This window comes from Argiope bruennichi, chromosome 2 (assembly GCF_947563725.1).
Source record: "Argiope bruennichi chromosome 2, qqArgBrue1.1, whole genome shotgun sequence".
NCBI classification, from domain to species: Eukaryota; Metazoa; Arthropoda; class Arachnida; order Araneae; family Araneidae; genus Argiope; species Argiope bruennichi.
In genome coordinates this window covers 23,646,532-23,664,240 of record NC_079152.1, presented here as the reverse complement: position 1 = coordinate 23,664,240, position 17,709 = coordinate 23,646,532, and the positions used below count along the sequence as shown (strand labels likewise).

General features: G+C 29.0%; 1 protein-coding gene across 1 annotated transcript; it reads left to right on the top strand.

Annotated features, from left to right (window-relative positions):
• The first annotated feature begins 10,389 nt into the window (after positions 1 to 10,389).
• LOC129962126 (protein FAM177A1-like) lies at positions 10,390 to 17,333 on the top strand. The gene is made up of 5 exons (XM_056075864.1): positions 10,390 to 10,537; positions 10,615 to 10,782; positions 12,141 to 12,207; positions 12,511 to 12,608; positions 15,138 to 17,333. The coding sequence occupies exons 1-5, from the start codon at positions 10,529 to 10,531 to the stop codon at positions 15,297 to 15,299; spliced, it is 504 nt and encodes a 167-aa protein (XP_055931839.1). The 5' UTR covers positions 10,390 to 10,528; the 3' UTR covers positions 15,300 to 17,333.
• Positions 17,334 to 17,709: the final 376 nt, after the last annotated feature.

The following is a 17,709-nucleotide window of genomic DNA, read 5'->3' as shown; positions in this document are numbered from 1 at the left end:
TAATATATTTTATATGAAAATAAAGATGAATATATTTCATTAATGCTTTGTATTTGTTATTTACTAAACATTTATTTTCAAATCTTTTGTTTATGCATGTCAAGAAATTACAATAAATATGCTTTAGGCCCATTCCACGGTAATGTATGTGACAATCGGACTAAAAGATATGCATAAATATCTGATAAATTTATGTACAAATGTAGTGAAAGTCAAAAATTTAATTTTGTTAGACAATTAAAAAAGAGTTTTAATAAATGGTAATGAAAAATATATTTGTATTTAAATTTTGAGAGACCTTTTAAAATTTTTTTTAGATAGTCACGTATGTGACAAAAATTGGAACTGTGATTTGATAACACCAACTTTCTTTAAAAAAATCAGTGAATTATATGCATGAAACGTGCTTAAAAAAAGTTTCCCATAAGAAAAAGGTTTAATGAAGACAAACTAATAAATGCATTAAATATTTCTTTAATTTTTCAATTAAAAAAAAAATGTAACTTTACAGGTCATGTATGTGACAAGTAGTCATGTATGTGACATCGTTCAATTTCACATAACTGCATTTTGAAATATTACAGTATTGCGACCGTTAATTATAGGTGTTGGCAATACTCTAATTATGTCATCCCGCTGAATAACTCCTATATCATTCTCTTGATAAATGAAGTTGCATACGGATACCTGCTTTAGGAAAATAACATTGATTTCGGTGTTATCTAATGCAGACACCTGTGCTACATAAGGCTTCCAGGACTTTTTTCCAAACACTTTTACAAGTAAAAACTTGCCAAGTGAAATATATGCAGAAGTGTGATTTTGTGCAAGTAATGGAGTTCTTTTCAAACACTGTTCTGTATTTTTACAAAAGCATAGCTCTTGCACAGTTGTATCCAAATTTTGCTGACTTGTAAATAAACAAATGTGTTCATCCAAACATTTAATTATGTGGGCTTTTTTAATTCCTGGAACATCCTTAGCTAAATTCCAATCAATTTGAGTTTTATCTATATCCTTTTGCAGCATAGGAATGACAGTGATATTTTGTACTACTTTTGCAGCAACTGTAGCAAAATCAACTGCATTCTGTACTATAGCTATTCTTGCCTTTACTTCCGCATAGACTCGGGACTTTGCAGTACCTCCTATCCCATCAACAACTCCCTTTCCATGGGAAGTTGCTGAATATTTCCATTCGAAACTAGAAAAATGCTTTTGTGTTTTGAATAAAATAAAGAGGAAGTAACAAATAAATTTGTTTTTAAACTCGCTGGATGGTCCATCGCTCCAAATTATTAATTTTGGTTTATTTGCCTGAAATTTAATAATTTCCAAAAGCTTCAAAATGAAAGCAGACACAGATAGCTTAGATTTATCTTTAGTATCACTTACAATAAGATAACTCTGTGTTTTATGATTCTTTTCAAATAATGCAGCTGTAAACAAAGTTACGTTTTCCCGGCTCCATAGTGCAGACTGTATTTCACTTTGCCACTCACATGAATAACTCATAGCAAAATCTACTTGCAATACAACAGTATTGCTTTGCTTTATATCAGATTGAAAGGCAGCAGCTTGGATTCGTTTAATTTTTACATGCTGCTTAAAACTTTGAAAATTTTCTAAAACATTATCAGTTAATTCAGCTATGCAACCTTCATTGGTTTCTTTATAGAAGCGCTTATTTTCTGACTTAACCCATTGGTGCCATTGTACATTAGAAGCATTATTTAATCCTTTTTTGCCAATAAAATCTAAAAGCAATTTTCCAGCATTACATTTATCACATTTTGTTTCCCAACACTTTGATTCCAAGTCTGAATTGCACAGCACTTCTTTCCAAAAATCATTGTTATAATCAATATTTAATCCTTTTAACAAAAGAATGAAATTCTCATGACTCTTGCATTTACACTGATCACTAGGTGTGTCTTTAAGAAGAAGAACATTTTTAGGTCTTAAACTGCAAAATTTTGAATATCCAATATTAATGCTTGGATTTTCTTCCTTAAACAAAGCATGTGCTTCTTTCATATACATTGTAAGAAAATGTTTACGAACACGTTTTTTAATGCCATTTTCCCAAATTATCATTTCATCATGCATTCCTGGAGCAGTGTAGACTATGTCTGCTCGGCACAAGAAGTCTGCCACAAGTTCTTTGTTTTGATTATTATCACTGATATTGGACTCTCTTTCCTTTTGCAGTTTTAAACCTACCTTTTCCACTAAATTGCTGACTACAGCCATTCGTTTTCGAGGTGAGGTTGGTAAGGCTTTCAAAGTTTTTTTAACTGCTTTGCCAAGTGTCTGGGGAACTGTATAAGGAGAACATTCTGGGGTAGTCGCAATAGAAGAATTCAAACTTGAAATTTTTGTAGAATTACTTATCTTTTTGGCTGCTCTGCATTTCCTCTGCCTTTCTCTAGCTGCTTGCTTTTGTTTCTTTTTCTCCTTTTTTGTCATAGTTGCTGCTTTTAAATCTCTTATTTTTTTCTGCCTTAGCTTTTCTTTCTCTTTAAAATCAGGATCATTTCTTTTTTTCTCATAATATCTCTTTTGTTTAGTAGCATTTTTTATTCTTTGTTCATCATCCATATTTTAAGCTTAAAATAGCAAAATAAGACTAAGATGCTTAAAGATAGCAAAATCTGACTTGCAGCATACTTCAAACACAGTGTGCTGTGAACCTTTGCTTAAAAACAAACATTAGGTTATAGCTGGAGAAGTAAAGGAATGTACTGCCATCTGGTGAGATGAATTTAAAATAACTGCTTTGGATTTTATAATTCAATGTCACATACATAACTGCTTGAAGTCACATACCTGACCATTGAAAATTATAAATTAATTATAATATTTTTTAAATTTTTAAATGCAGTTTCATCAAATAGTATGATTATATTTAGAAAATAAAAATTTAGAACTTTCTATTAATTTAATGATGCAAAAAATAAAAAAAAAGTTTTAATGGTCATGTATGTGACACTCCACAATCTTCATTAGCTTTGATTGTTAAAACAAAGCCAAAATAGACATTAATTTGTAATTTTTTGATATAGTATTACTAAAAACATATTAACAATTGAAAATTAAAATTCTATAGGCACCTTATGAAAGGTGAAATAATTATAGAAACCTTTAAAAAATATAATAATGAAACAGGCCATTTACAAATTCTCAGCCAAGGTTTTAAAAAATGCAATTTTTGATGAGATCTAATATTTTTACACAAAAATCAAGTCAACAACAAGCAAAATCAGATATTTTTCATTAAAATTATGTGTTATAACCATGATAATAGATTAAAAAAAAATTTGCCCCTTGGTTTCAAAATCCATGGAATGGGCCTTTATAAGAAAAAGACAGTAACACTTTTGTAAAAGTAACTTATTTGGTGAATGAATTCATTTTAATAAAATATAAAGTATGAAAATATCAATAATCTTTTGATTTTATATCATGATTTGGTACAAAAACAAAACAAGCCAAGAATTTTGAATCTTATTGCTAACTGAGTAAATATAAATTATTTTCAATGGCATCTCAAGTAGACGCTGCACAGAAGGCTGCCAATAATGGCACCAGTAGTGAATGACATCAGGCATGTATTTATTCCTTTGGAAACTACATGAAAAAAATCCATGAAATTGAACAATTTTTATATCTTCCTGTGTCCTGTCAATTTGAATTGCTTTTTACTACAAGAAATTAACATTTACATATTTCATAATTATTTGTGTGTCCAATAAACAGAAACAAAAATTGATTCATGGTTATTCAAAATTTATCTACTGTATTCTGTTAGAAATAACGAAACAAGAAAAATATTTATGTATTAACCGTATTTACTTACAGTTAAAAAATAATACAAGGTATATCCGTTAAAGTGTGGGAATGAATAAACATATATTATTATTTCCAATTGTATTTAATTTGAATTTCCATTTTGAATTAGTCACCTTAGGCGACCAGCTGGTTCGCCTGGAGTATTGGTTATATTTGATTTCATATAAATAATTTAGATATAACTTCATGTCGATGTTTCTGCTCTGTTGTCTGCCATTAAAACAATGTTATTTTAATCGACTTAAGATTTATTTATTGTGTACATAGTCCTTTCTAATGGATGCAGTTCCATAACATTATAATGCTATTAAAACAATAAATGCACCTTCATCTGTCTTCTTTTTTTATGTGTTTTGTAAACTATGCAGATGTACTTTATTTGTTTTGTAAACTATGCAGATGTTAAACAAAGTCCTTTTTCTTTAGATTTCAATAACAGAAGAAAATCAAGGGGTTAAATATTTGACGAAACAATAAAAATGGTTTGAATTTCACAGCAACAATGTAATCTACTATTCACATTCCTACCCTCCAAAGTATACATGTGCCAAGTTTGGTAGTTCAGAGTCAAACAGAGGTACACTACAATGGAAGAAACAACATAGATACATAACAACATGGAAAATATTTTAATTGGGAATTAAGAAACAACGTATATCAAAAAGTGTTACATTATGAAGCAGAGATAAAGCATTTATCTCGGGGAAAGCCTGTCTAATATGGAGTGAGACCACCGTGCACTGCTATACAGGCTTCACAACGAGCTTCCATACTGTTTATGAGGGTGTCTATAAATGCTTGGGGTAACAAAACTCATTCTTCCAAAAGCGCGGCTTTTAACTCTTGGAGAGTATTAGGGGGGGGGGGGGTACGCTGTGCAAGGGCTCTTCCGAGACCATCCCAAACATGTTCAATAGGATTGTGATCCGGAGACCTCGAGGGCCGGTCCATACGTCGAATATCCGCTTCCTCAGGAAAATCATCAATGATCTGGGCTCTATGTGGACGCGAGTTATCGTCCATAAATATGAAGTCTCGGCTAAAAGCACTCCGGAACAAACTAACACAGGCTTCAAGGATCTCATCTCTACAGAGATGAGCATTGACAGTACCCGCATTGAAGACGTGCAGTGGTGTACGACTGCCCAACATTATGCCACCCCAGACAAGGATTCCTCTGCCATTAAATCTGTCGATTTCTTTTACGTAGGAGCAGTGATAGCGAGGTCCTCGCTCTCTCCAGATGAAGATTCGATGAGTATCACTCTGTGTGGTAAATCTCGACTAATCACTGAAAAGAATAAGCCCCCATTCTTGCTGTGCCCAATACTGCTGTGTTAGGCACCGCAAGAACCGGACTTTTCTGTTGGACGCAGTGAAAGGGACGCACTCAACTGGTCGCCGGGCATAAAGGCCCTCTCTGCTGGACGTCTGTATACTGTATGTCTGGAAATTCTTATTCCAGACGCAGCAGCAAGGTCAAGAGCAAGTTGAGGAGCTGTTGTTAGCCTATGCCGTCGTGCGCTTACTGCCAAATAGCGATCCTGTGTAGGCGTCTCTGTTCTGTGACGGCCTTGGCCGGCCTTCCTAGTTACAGTACCACTTGTTTGGAATTGATTCCACAACCTGGATACCACTTTCGGTACCACTTGTAATCACCGAGCCCCCTTTGCTTGAGACTGCCCAGCTTCAAGCCTGCCGACTACTCTCCATCTCAATGAATCGTCTAAACCATTATGAGAACTCACTCTCACTGGAAACAGGTAAATTTTTTTGTTTTAATGCAATATTTACAAAATTGCAGACAAAAATCTCAGATGCCTAAACGGTCTAATTTCAGTAGTTCCTTAAAAACTAATGCTAAACAACATTTTTTCCCACAACAAAGATTAATTTCGTGTTGCCGGTCCTTCATAATATATAAAATATAATTTGTTTAAATTTTACTGGTAGCCATATAGAATTACTTTGAAAAACATTTTTGTGACCTTAATTTTGGACATATATATATATATATACACGTACATATGAATAGCTGATTAAACTGGAGTTTTTCCTTCCTATAAGTTCTTACAATTTTACTTCCTAATGCAAAAGAATAAGAATTCAAATGAATGTTTCATAACAATTATACAGTTAATATTTTATGAAAACGTAGCATAAAAATATTTTCATCCTGATTAATATCTGATGTATGAACTAGTAAATAAATATAAAAATTAGTAACAATAAGATGAAGCTAATCTAACTATTTCTAAACTGAAAAATATGTTATACATATTACTAATTACTCCATGCACATACTACTAGTATGTATATTATTAAATTTACAAAAAACGTGCGAGCATAATTTTCATCTGCAATAAGTTCTTAGTAGTTGCTTAGCATAATATTATTTTGAGAATTTTTAATCAAATTCTCCATGCCATTAAATTTTCAAAGAATATTTTATGGCATGTGATGAAACCATCGTTTCAAAAGTAGAACGAAAAAAAAAAAAAAAAATACTTCACCTTTATTACAAAACTAACTTCAGCCCTTCCAAAGATGAAAGGGTTTCTTTTTCAAATAAATCCCTCTAAAGAACTACAGGCACATATCTTCAGACCACATACTAGCTCGAGACAAGATTTGTCCACGTCGTTGAAGTAATTTCAATGTCTTTCTGAAGCAAGTAATATTGGAAAAAAAAAAAAAAGATTTTTTTTCTTTTTGGTCTAGAAATGATGAGGGTTTTTAAAAAATTTACTTGAAAAGAAACAAATATGCTTTAAAATACTTAGTTTTTTTTCCAGTATGGAAGGCAGGGCCGCCGCGTGGGGATGGCAAAATTGTTCACAGCACAAGAGCGCCTGGGCCAGGGGGGCGCCACAATTTATAGTACTTATAGTTTTTTAATTTAATGTTACTTAAAATAAAGTTGTTAATTATACGCTTGCAATTTTGCATGTTTTATATTTTCTAAACAATAAAATGAGATTTTATTTTATATTTTAATATTATTTTACTTTTGTTTTCCTTTCTGCGGGTTGTTTCCTTTTGTGTAAAACAAAATTTGATTGCCGATACAAACAATAAAAACACGTTCCGTGTGGAGTTCGCGCTACCACACGGAACGTGTTAAAAATCTAAGAATTTGAAACATGTAACAACAGAAATTGGGAATGTTTTGTATCGGGATATATTTATATTTTACGTGCTGTGAAGCTGTTGCGGCTCAACGTCGCTGTTTAGTTTGCTTTTTTTTATGATGGTGGAGGCGCAACCATGCGTTGTGTGCTCTTCAATTAACAGGGAATACCTTTATTTTTAATCATATGCGTAGTCTCTGCTCATAAAGTGAGTACATTCTGTGAATTGCTTCGGATGCAAAGTACTGTTATTAATTGTTTTCAAATCGTTTTTTGTTTATATTTGCTCCAAAAAATAGGATTATTATTAAGAGGTAAATGAACAATCTAAATATATTATTAGTATTATTTTCATAGCAGTAAAAATTCATAAAAAGAAACAATTCATTAAGAAAAACTTTTATCTTTGAAATTAACAAAATAATTCGAGAAGCAACTTTTTATTTATCTCTATAAAACCCAGATAAATCTTATCCTTAATTGGGCAGAATTTGATTTATCTATTTCTGATATTCAATTACAATTTCCAAATAATCGGAAAAAAATCTAAAAAAATTACTAATAATTATAGCTTTTTTTCATTAAACGTTTATAATGTACCTGAGATGTTTTCAATATTTCAATTGCTTATAACAAATGCTTTTTAGTAATTTGTATTAATATTGGTTTAATTTACTTAAATATTTTGAATCAGCAGAAAGAAGAAAAAATTTCACATTCAATTTTCAAAAATAAATTTTCCGCAAAAAAAAAAAAAAAAAAATGCTTATAAAATTTTAGTTAAATTAGTTTCGTTATCTGAATCTTTATTTAGTAGCAAAGGACATAAATGGGCTTTCGACTTTCAAATAGTATGTTGAGAGAAAATCATATGATGCAGCACATATAATTTGCAGCAGTGCAACAGAACCCCATAAAGGAACGCCAAATTTCCATTTGAACAAGGGCGCCTAATACCCACGCGGTGGCCCTGATGGAAGGCATAGATTTGTTTATTTCCTGTCATTAATTTTTACCACAGAAGGAAGACCAACCAAAAGTCTTGTTGAAACAAATACTTTCGAGGAAGAATTGCATCGGTTTTTCAGTTAAAATTCTTACCAAAGAGACAAAACCAACCAATAATCTTTGAAGATTGCATTTCTCTATTTGAGATTTGTGAAGTTTGAAAGATCAGTTAGAAACAATTGAAGTTCTGATTGGTAATAACTATCGCCTAGGTAGATAAAAACCAATTTTGGCAAAATTTGAAAGTTATTAACCGATTCTGTGACAGACAAATTCTTGAAATATAGAAATTTGCAGTCTCCTTTGGAGAATTTTTTGAAAACTGCTTATTGAGTAAATAATTCAGTAGTCAAGATTTAAATTATTCTTACAGCGTTTCGTCTTCACTTAAATATATTAACCATAGATAAATTTCAGAAGACAAATTTTTGTTCAAGTTATTTTTGTCTTATCTATAGTTGTTCTTATATGACAGAGAAGTATTTCAAATATAACTGGAACTATTAACCAAATTAAATTTAACTAAAGACGAAGAGGATTTTTTTATCACTTATCGGGATAGTTAAATGTTTATTAATTATTTAGTGGTTTTCGTAATTGTAAGCCACATCTCTCAAGCAATTTCTGACGAATACGATGCTAAAATAATCATTTTAGATATACGAATAAGAGATTGGAATTTTTAATTCTTGGCCACATTTTGGGGCAATTTAATCAAAATGGCATGATAGCTTGTGCCCTTTCACTTTACTAAGAGGCATTTGAGACTTAGAAGACTTTGGACTCAAAAATTTATATATGACTTAACACAACTTTCAATTTGAAGGTAGTACTTTTTAATATTTATGTAGAGGATAGATTCAGTAAGAAGATTTTAATTTTGTTCTCGTTCATCAAGGTTCTGTTTGAAGAAATATTAATTTCAATTAGTTTATATTGGAAAACTTTTTAATAGGTGTAATGGTTTCATAACACCTATGCTATCGGGCAAGCTAATAATCTTGCCAGTCCGCCTTTGAGGTTCATGTGCACAATAAATAGAACATATATAAGATTAATAAAATGACTTTATACAGTTTGATGCCAAAAAAGCCATGTTGGAGCACTCATGAGCAACAACCTATGCATAGATTAAATTAAAGTTAAGCATAATGGATATTGTCAAAAATGGTAAACTATTTAAAGCATATTTTGAACTTACCAACAATAAATTTCAATAGCAGAAAGAAAGCTAGACCTAGATAGACAAGCTCTAAATAAATAAAAGGAGAGGAATTTAAAATTTAAATTTAATTGTGACATATTTGCATTATGGTTTTGTTTTTGTTTTCCGACTTTTGGTCTACTGTTTATGCAAATGATTTTGTGAAGATATGTCATATTTAGGGATGACGAATATTTTCAGAGCAGTTATTACGTAACCAATATCAAAAAGTCACAAATACAAGTGATCAATACTTTTCAAAGAGAGGTGTGATTCAAATCCTTGATACGATCTTACTGATGATATTTCGATTACAGGTTTTGGATCCCGATAGAAAGTAACAATTGATACGATATCACTGAAATTTAGCAATCGATACGATCTGTCCAATGGAAGCTCTCGAAAGAAATCTGTGATTGGATTGAAAAGTGAACGGACCGGTTATTGGAATTATCGTATCGTATCATTGAATTGCATATCACTGAAATTTATCGGAGCGGTGATTTCACCGGAAAGTGCGATGTCACCGCTCCACTTTACGGGAGTGACCGATATTCGTATTTGATAAAGCACTATTCCGTACAGATCATTTTTAATTGCTCGTGACATGATTGACTTTGATTACATGTACTCTGTTGACTGCTGGCGCCATCTATTGGTAGAATATAGGACTAAAGTAAACATTTTAAAGAAATGACATATATTTTTAACTCATCTTTTCCAGAAAAGGGAATAAATTAACAATCCTCTAATAAATAAATTAAATAAATCGTTTTGAGAAAAAAAAATTAAGAAGTAAGCTGAAACAGATAAATTAATTCAATCACACGTTAATTAAATTAGTAAATTAAGTATTAATTACAATTAATACATTTTATATTTAATATTAAGTAATAATTTTTAATTAATAATATGATTGAAATAACAGATATTTGGAACGCATATTTAAAAATAACTATAGCAATATTATTTGTTATTCAAAAAATCGTGGATTATGCATCGCTAGTCATATTTCATCATTCAACAAGAAAACTTCATTGGCTGCTCTGAATTTTCTCCTAAGAACAAATTTATTTAAACTATCTTTGTTCAAAGAACTATGGGGGTGATGTGTTGTGTATGGTTTACGGATCCATCTTGATGAGACGATTGCACTGGCAAAGCCTATTTTATTTTGCAGCATAAGATAATAAAAATCAATCTTCGACTTCAACTTTAACTACAAATGGTTTTGTTTTCATAATTGTAATTATTTATTCATGTCAAATGTGAATAAATAAATCTGGCTCTAGAAAAAATTCTGTTTAGAAATTTTAATTAATTTAGGGTTAAAATGGTTCACGTAAGTAGCATATTTGTGATTGGAATAATTCAATATGTTTCTATTGTAGGTTAGTGACTTTTTTTATGTTATTACAGAGCTCTGGTGATTCATCCTCATTTACTGAAATAAATTTGACAGAATTGCAAAGGAAGAAAGCTCCCAAGCGATTAGTTTATTTTAGTGACGGAATATTGGAAGAATACAGTACCGATGAAGATGAAGTTGATGATTCAGCTAAAGATACTCAACCTTTAATAGATCCTGTAAGACTCAAATATCATTTAATTGTAATGCGAAAGTATTCAATTTTGGGGTGCTTTCGATTGATTTTTTCCCATTCATGTTTTGTTTTTGATATGATTGCGAAAATTGATTTACAGTAACACAGATATCAATTCTCCCGAATGTGTTCCTTTGAACTTGCTAAGTGAATAAAATTAAATAAAATATTATATAAAAATAATAGGGGACAAGCGACATGTTTCATTAAATCATAGAATTTTGTATTCTGTGATTAGGAAGTACATTATATATGTATATAATCATTATTAGATAATATGATATTTCTTTGTTTGAGATCATAGAGTACCTGATAAAAGGAATTTGGATGAAATGCTGGTTTTCTTTAATGTCATTTGGCAAAATTTTGAAAAAATAGTAATCTGTAATAAAGTATTTAATTTTTTTCTTATATTATCATTAAATTGTATGATATTGATGATTTGAGAAAAAAAAAAAGCATCTTTTTAGGAACATCATAAAATGGTGCCAAATAAATAAATTGTTGTGCATGTTAAAATACTAAATACAATAAACATAGGCTTGCTAATACCATATGCTTATGTCATTTTTAAAAACTTGTAACTTTTATTATTTTTATTTTAATGATAATCATTTTATTTTCTGTATGAAGTTTTTTTTTTTTTTAAACTCATGCTTTTTTCTAAAATAAATATTTTTGTATGAAATTTGAATATTTAAAATAATATAGACATTGGATATAGTAAACAAATATCTTGAAATGTTAGGGCTCTTTTTAAAAGCAAGATATTTTGTTAATCAATGTCTTTATAAAATGCTGTATTTTATTTAAAATGTTTTAAGATAGGTGAAGAAATTGGTGATTTGTTAAAATTGTTTTTTTAAATTGTTGAATGGATATTAGGAAATATATTATGTCATTAACTGTTTAAAGATCGATTTTTCTGTAAACATACTGTTTTTTTTTTTTTAAATGAAGCATATTGTTAGAAATAACTGTAATTCTATTAATATATTATTCATTATATAAAATGGTTAGAAAAAATAATTCTGTATGGGAATTTTTGAAAAGAAATGCATTAAATGTCAACTAACATTGCTTGAAATAATTCAAAATACAGTAACAATTATTTTCTGTGTTAAATCATATTAAATATCTTTAATGTATATAACATATGTATGCTTTTGGCTTAAAAAAAATAGTATTTGGCATGTAATACAGGAAATCAAATGATACGAATTCCTTATATTTGGCATGTTATAGACCTTTGGACCATAGGAACTCTGATTTTCCAGGATTTCTATTGTATTTGAGCATTAAACATGAGCATGTTTCTAATATTTTATTAATTTCTTTTAGAAAACTTTACCATGGATTCCATATTTTGGTTACATGTTCTGGTGGATGGGCTCGCAAGCTCTTGCAGGTACAGTTTCAAATTGAAATAAATTTGGTTTCTGTATGAGAATTTTTAAAGAATTATAAAAATAAGAATTATTTTTTGAACTAATATTATAAAAGATTTAGAATTTGATATAATATGCTGGTAAACCTGTTAGTGTGTGTGTGTGTGTGTGCTTTAATATGATCTTTAATTATTTTATAAAAAATATCTGTAGTGTTTTAAGACTTCATTATATGTAATATACTTAACTTTTTATAAAGAATATAAGTTTTTTTTTCTTTTTATGTTTATTTTTTGATTACAAGTTTGTGAATTCTTTTTCAGTGTGTGATTTCTTAGGAGAAAATTTAGCATGGTTTCTTGGAATCACATCACCAAAGTTTCAATATGAAATAGACCAGTGTGAAAAGATTATAAAGGAGGTGAATGCATATTTAATGTATAAATAATTTTAATATAATGATTTAAATGTATATATATTCTCACGAGTAAATTATCATTTATTTAATGCATATTTGTAGTTTAACTGTTCAGAAATTTGTATAGATAAATTAATTTCATATATATTTTGATATCTTAAAAATTTAGATTTTTAAAAATTATATTCTAAAAAATATTTTTATGAAAAATATCCCAAATCCATCCAGTGGGTGTTTGTGAAATGTTCAACAGGCTTAGTAAGGGGTAATTACACTTTATTCTATATAAAAACACAATTAACTAAACAGAAACAAAGCATACACAAAGCTGTAGATAGCAGCATACTAGCTGTATCCCAAAAAACCATAACAGGGCTCAGAGAGAACTTGCTGGAGATTAATTCTCCAAGAGAGGCTTCACTTGACTATCATCTACTCCTTGAGCTCACTTCAATTGACTACTCTCATCTTCGTAACGTTGCTTTTATAGCCCCCAAGAGAGAACTTTCAAGTGTTCTAGAATAAATGTTGCAATACGAGTCCTTATGAGTGTATTGCCAAGATTTTTGAGTAATTTGGGTCTCAAATTTTTATCGCTAGGTTGCCAAGGCCAGGAATTATGGACAAGGTCTTTCTCAATATTCAAAGGTCCTGTTGCAGCTTTGGGCACAGATTTCTCCAGTTCCTTCAATTATATATTCAGACTTCATTATGATCCTTTAAATATTAAGAAGTCTCAAGGAGCCAAGTATCATTTTATGATTAAACTTTCTGGAGTAAATGCTTGCCAAGATGGTCAATCTGTCCAATTTATTTTCTCTAAAATTGGATTGATATCTGATTCCTGTTTTGGATTTTTCTTGAGTATTAAGGATACACTACTGTTCCATTATGGTTTCATGGAAATTACTTTGGCTATTCTGGGTTCTTTCTTCATATCCTCCAGGTATTTTTCATGTTTTTAAATTTGCTTACAGAATCAGTATGATCTTTCATAACTGGTTGATTAACCATAAGCCACTGGTCCTGGCAAATAAAAAAAGTTTAATAGCTTTTTCATTTTTATGTTCGTTAAAGTTTCTTTAACATTTATTTATAAGCAAGATACTGAAATCTTTTGAATTTGACCTGCTATCAAGTGTTTTGTTGCTTCAGTTTGTTTTAACATTTGTTATGTACAAATTTTATGTAAATATTAAATTAAAAATAATATATAGTTTAAGAAGCCTGGGAGAAGAGAACCGAGTCCAAAGCATACTGCATCTAAGAATCCCTACAAAATTTATTCCTCTGTATTTGAACTCATTAGCTGAGGCAATCAATTGCTTATTTTTGGAATAGGACAAATAGAATTTAAAACCAATTTTGTCATTTTTCTGAATTTTTGAGAAAGAATTTGAGCCCCTGTAATTGATGCAACTATTTACCTCTGATTTGGATTCAGAGGTAATTATATATTCTGATTATGTCAAGAATACCTGCATCTAGTAAGTTTCAGAAAATATTTTAAATTTTGAAATACTTTCAATATTTTATGTATAATGTTTTTTTTTGGCATGGAAATAACTAATTTGAAGTTATAAATCAATGAAGCTGTTTTTCTACTTAAATAGTAACAAGTCATTTCTATTTTAAGATGCTTAGTTATAAATTCAATTTCTCTTTCATTGAATTTTTAAAATCTTTACAGTTATAAAATGTTTACTCATTTCTAAAAATTGTATTAGAAAAAAAATATATATCTTGTTCTTTGAATCCATATTCAAGCAACAGTATGTTATTTATGACAAAAAATAATTTCACTATTTTAAAGTTTTACTTCAGCATTCTTAATTCAGGCAATAAATAAATATCTCTCTAATTTGTTTTATTAACTGTTTTGTTTGATTTATGTATTACTTGTCTCTCTAGAACCAATTTTTAATTGTATATATATTAATTTATGATGCATGAGGGACTTTTTTTTTTCAACTTCTGGTCAACCTACTAAACAAACAGAAAAATAGTAGAAAATGCAAATGCATGGTGGACAACTGTGCATATCTGTAAACATAGCATCTGCTATTGCCCATGTTAGTGCACCAGTTTGAACTGAGCTCTCGATAGAATGGTTGGTAGAATTGATGCTCTCCTATGTGTGAGTTATTTAGCATTATTTGTTTTCTTTAAGTACAAAAAATAATGCAGCAGAAATTCACTAAAGAATGAGTAAACACTGAACATTTTGAATCAAATCTCCCTAACTACAGGGGATCTTCAAAGCAACGTGAAAGCCCATGTCACATTACTGGTGGCAACATTTTTTAAAGAAGGGATTGTATATTTTTTCACTGATATGATAAGTACCTAAATCTTCACAACATTGTTGTAAAGTTATCATGTTTTCACATAACTTTTGGTAATAAATTAATTTTGCTCTTTTTTTTTATGGTTTATAAGAGTTTGAAAAAGCATGGCTCTTGTAATATAAAAATAAAAATACATGTCTTTTGAGAAACTTTTATTCTCTATTTTGATCATTTTTTTCTTTAGGAGGAAGAACTGCAGAAACACATCAAGGCTGAAAATGCTGGATGGAATACCAATGATGAAACTACAGAAACCTCTCCTAATGCAATAGCCATGCAACCTTTGGCAAAGTCTTCTGTTAAAGAACCAGTTTCGCTAGAAGTTGAAACACCTATTCAGGTTTAAAGTTGCTAACTGAAGGCTTGGTGAAAACTTTAATGAACATTTATCCATCTGCAGAACTCTGTAAAGCTTGCAGAAGTTTTCAGTATTCTAGTCATCCCAATCTCTCTCTCTCTTTCTCTCTCTCTTTTTTTTTTTTTTTTTTTTTTTTAGATTTTCTGCTTGCAGTTTTAAATTTTGTACAATCTCTAGACAGCATTTCAAGAAATTTTATAAAGCATTTTTGAAAATCTTGTTTTGAAATATACTTGCTGTTGTGAGATCCTGTGCACAGTATTATTCCTTCAGTTTTCTAAAAGAGTTATTCTAAGGAACTCAAAACATTGTCTTTGATTTTCTCGAAGTATTGCAGAATACTTTATCATTTACATATGTACTTAATCATTTATTGGATGCTTGGAACTGTAATAAGAATTTCTTTAGTGTAACTATGATTTTTGTTTAATTTCTTTTAAATATTGCATTTTACCATGCATTGATATTTGTTATTTTGTACTAAATATTTCATAAATTGCGCAGATATATTTTTTACATGGTTCTTATTTACAAAATCTAAATTACAATTTTTTTATTTCTAAGTAAACATTTTTCTCATTTTAGAAATTGACAGTTTACTATTTTTTGTTTTGTTTAAAGTTTGAAATATAAATAATAATTTTTTAAGACTATATATGAAATATCAAGAGGTTTTTGCTGTTTTTCATAATAAAAATACTGAATGGTTGTTAAATTTACAGTCATTTGCACAATTATATTTAAATAAATATTGTACATCTTTTAAACTGCCTTTGGAACAACAATCAGAATGTTTATAGTTTAAGGGATAGAATTATGTGTATGTAATTAGGTTGAACATAAATAGATAGCGAGAAAATAAATTTGAAATGAAACATTATATACAATTTCTTTTGTATAATTTTATATAATCCTATGTTTTTGAGAATATTTACATTGTGTTTCTTATCTTTATATTGTCTTTAAAAAGTGCAATATCTCTCTATGATATGTTTTTATAATAAATTTAGACAAATCAATTAAACAAATAATTTGTTTAAAAAGCGTATTTATTTAAAATAACTGAATTTGTAAATTCTCTTTGAATGTATTATGTCATAGTTCAAGTAGGAATTTTAAAAAGGAAAATTTATAATAGCTTCTGCTTATATGCATTTAATACTCTCAAATATTTAGCAAATAATACTTTGTCAAAAATATTTTGACTTTGAAAAATATTTTTCTATTTAATGCTATAAGTTGATATATAAACAGTAAACCAGTATTAAAAAGCAGAAACAGAATGTGAAATTTGCAAAACAGTGGATTAATTACTTATCAGGGGACGAAACAAATATGGATCATCATGGAATTATAGCATCATTATCTGCTATTTTTAAAATTTATTTTTATTGAATTTGTTCTTATTCATATAATATTTCTGTGAAAGAAGCTGATTTTGGAGATCTAAATTTTATTTATAATTCTCTCTCATGTAAATTTTTTTTTATTGAACTAAATATTATTATTTAATAAATTTAACAAACTATACTTAAAATGTTAACTTGTTAAAAAAATTGGAAAGTAATTTTTTCTCTTATAACAGGATGAAAACACTGAAGCATATAAATAATTTTCTTTTTGATTGGTTTATTTCAACTTTTAATTCTTTCAGTTCTCTCACTAAATATATTTCTCTCTCTAATTTTCTATAATGCAGTTATTTTATACTTTCACAGATAAACCATTAGATTATATAATTTTCAGTCTGAAATAACATTAAAAATTCCATTAAACTGTAAGAATTAAAGTGAGTGATTTTTTTTTATTATTATAATTGTCACTTTAAAAAACATTTTTTCAGCAGACAGATTACTTTTTTAAAGCTTGTTGTAAACGAAGTGCCTGGTCAGATCTTTCACTTTTTCAGAAAATATGTTGCTGTGTAATAATAAATTTTAAAAAATTGAGAATTTATTTTATAATAATAAAATAGCATTGTATGTTTTCTATTTATAAATGCTAATAAAATGTGTTCATTATTTCCACTATTTGGTTGTTTCCTCAAGTATTTAATTCTTTATATTTATCTAATTATGCTATTTTATATATAGTAATTATTTATAATTTTTTCAGTAAATGTATTATTTGATATCCAGCTGCACAACTGGATACAACAAGATGTATAATTGTGGATCAAGGATATTGTACAATATGTGCTGGAAACTCAGCTGCTTATTTGATACTTTCAACTATATAATACATTCATAGTTATTGTCACTAAACATGCTGCATCATCTATCTCATTTTTACAGGAAAAGTGAAATATATGTGAATTTTTTTTTAATTCCTTCTTATAATATATATATATATATATATATATATATATATATATTATTGACATCTTGTTTTATATATT

Excerpts from the sequence above, each read along its gene's own strand:
- LOC129962126 (XM_056075864.1), top strand. Across the intron at positions 10,783-12,140 it reads CTCAACCTTTAATAGATCCT|AAAACTTTACCATGGATTCC; the intron begins GTAAGACTCAAA and ends AATTTCTTTTAG. Across the intron at positions 12,208-12,510 it reads GGGCTCGCAAGCTCTTGCAG|TGTGTGATTTCTTAGGAGAA; the intron begins GTACAGTTTCAA and ends ATTCTTTTTCAG.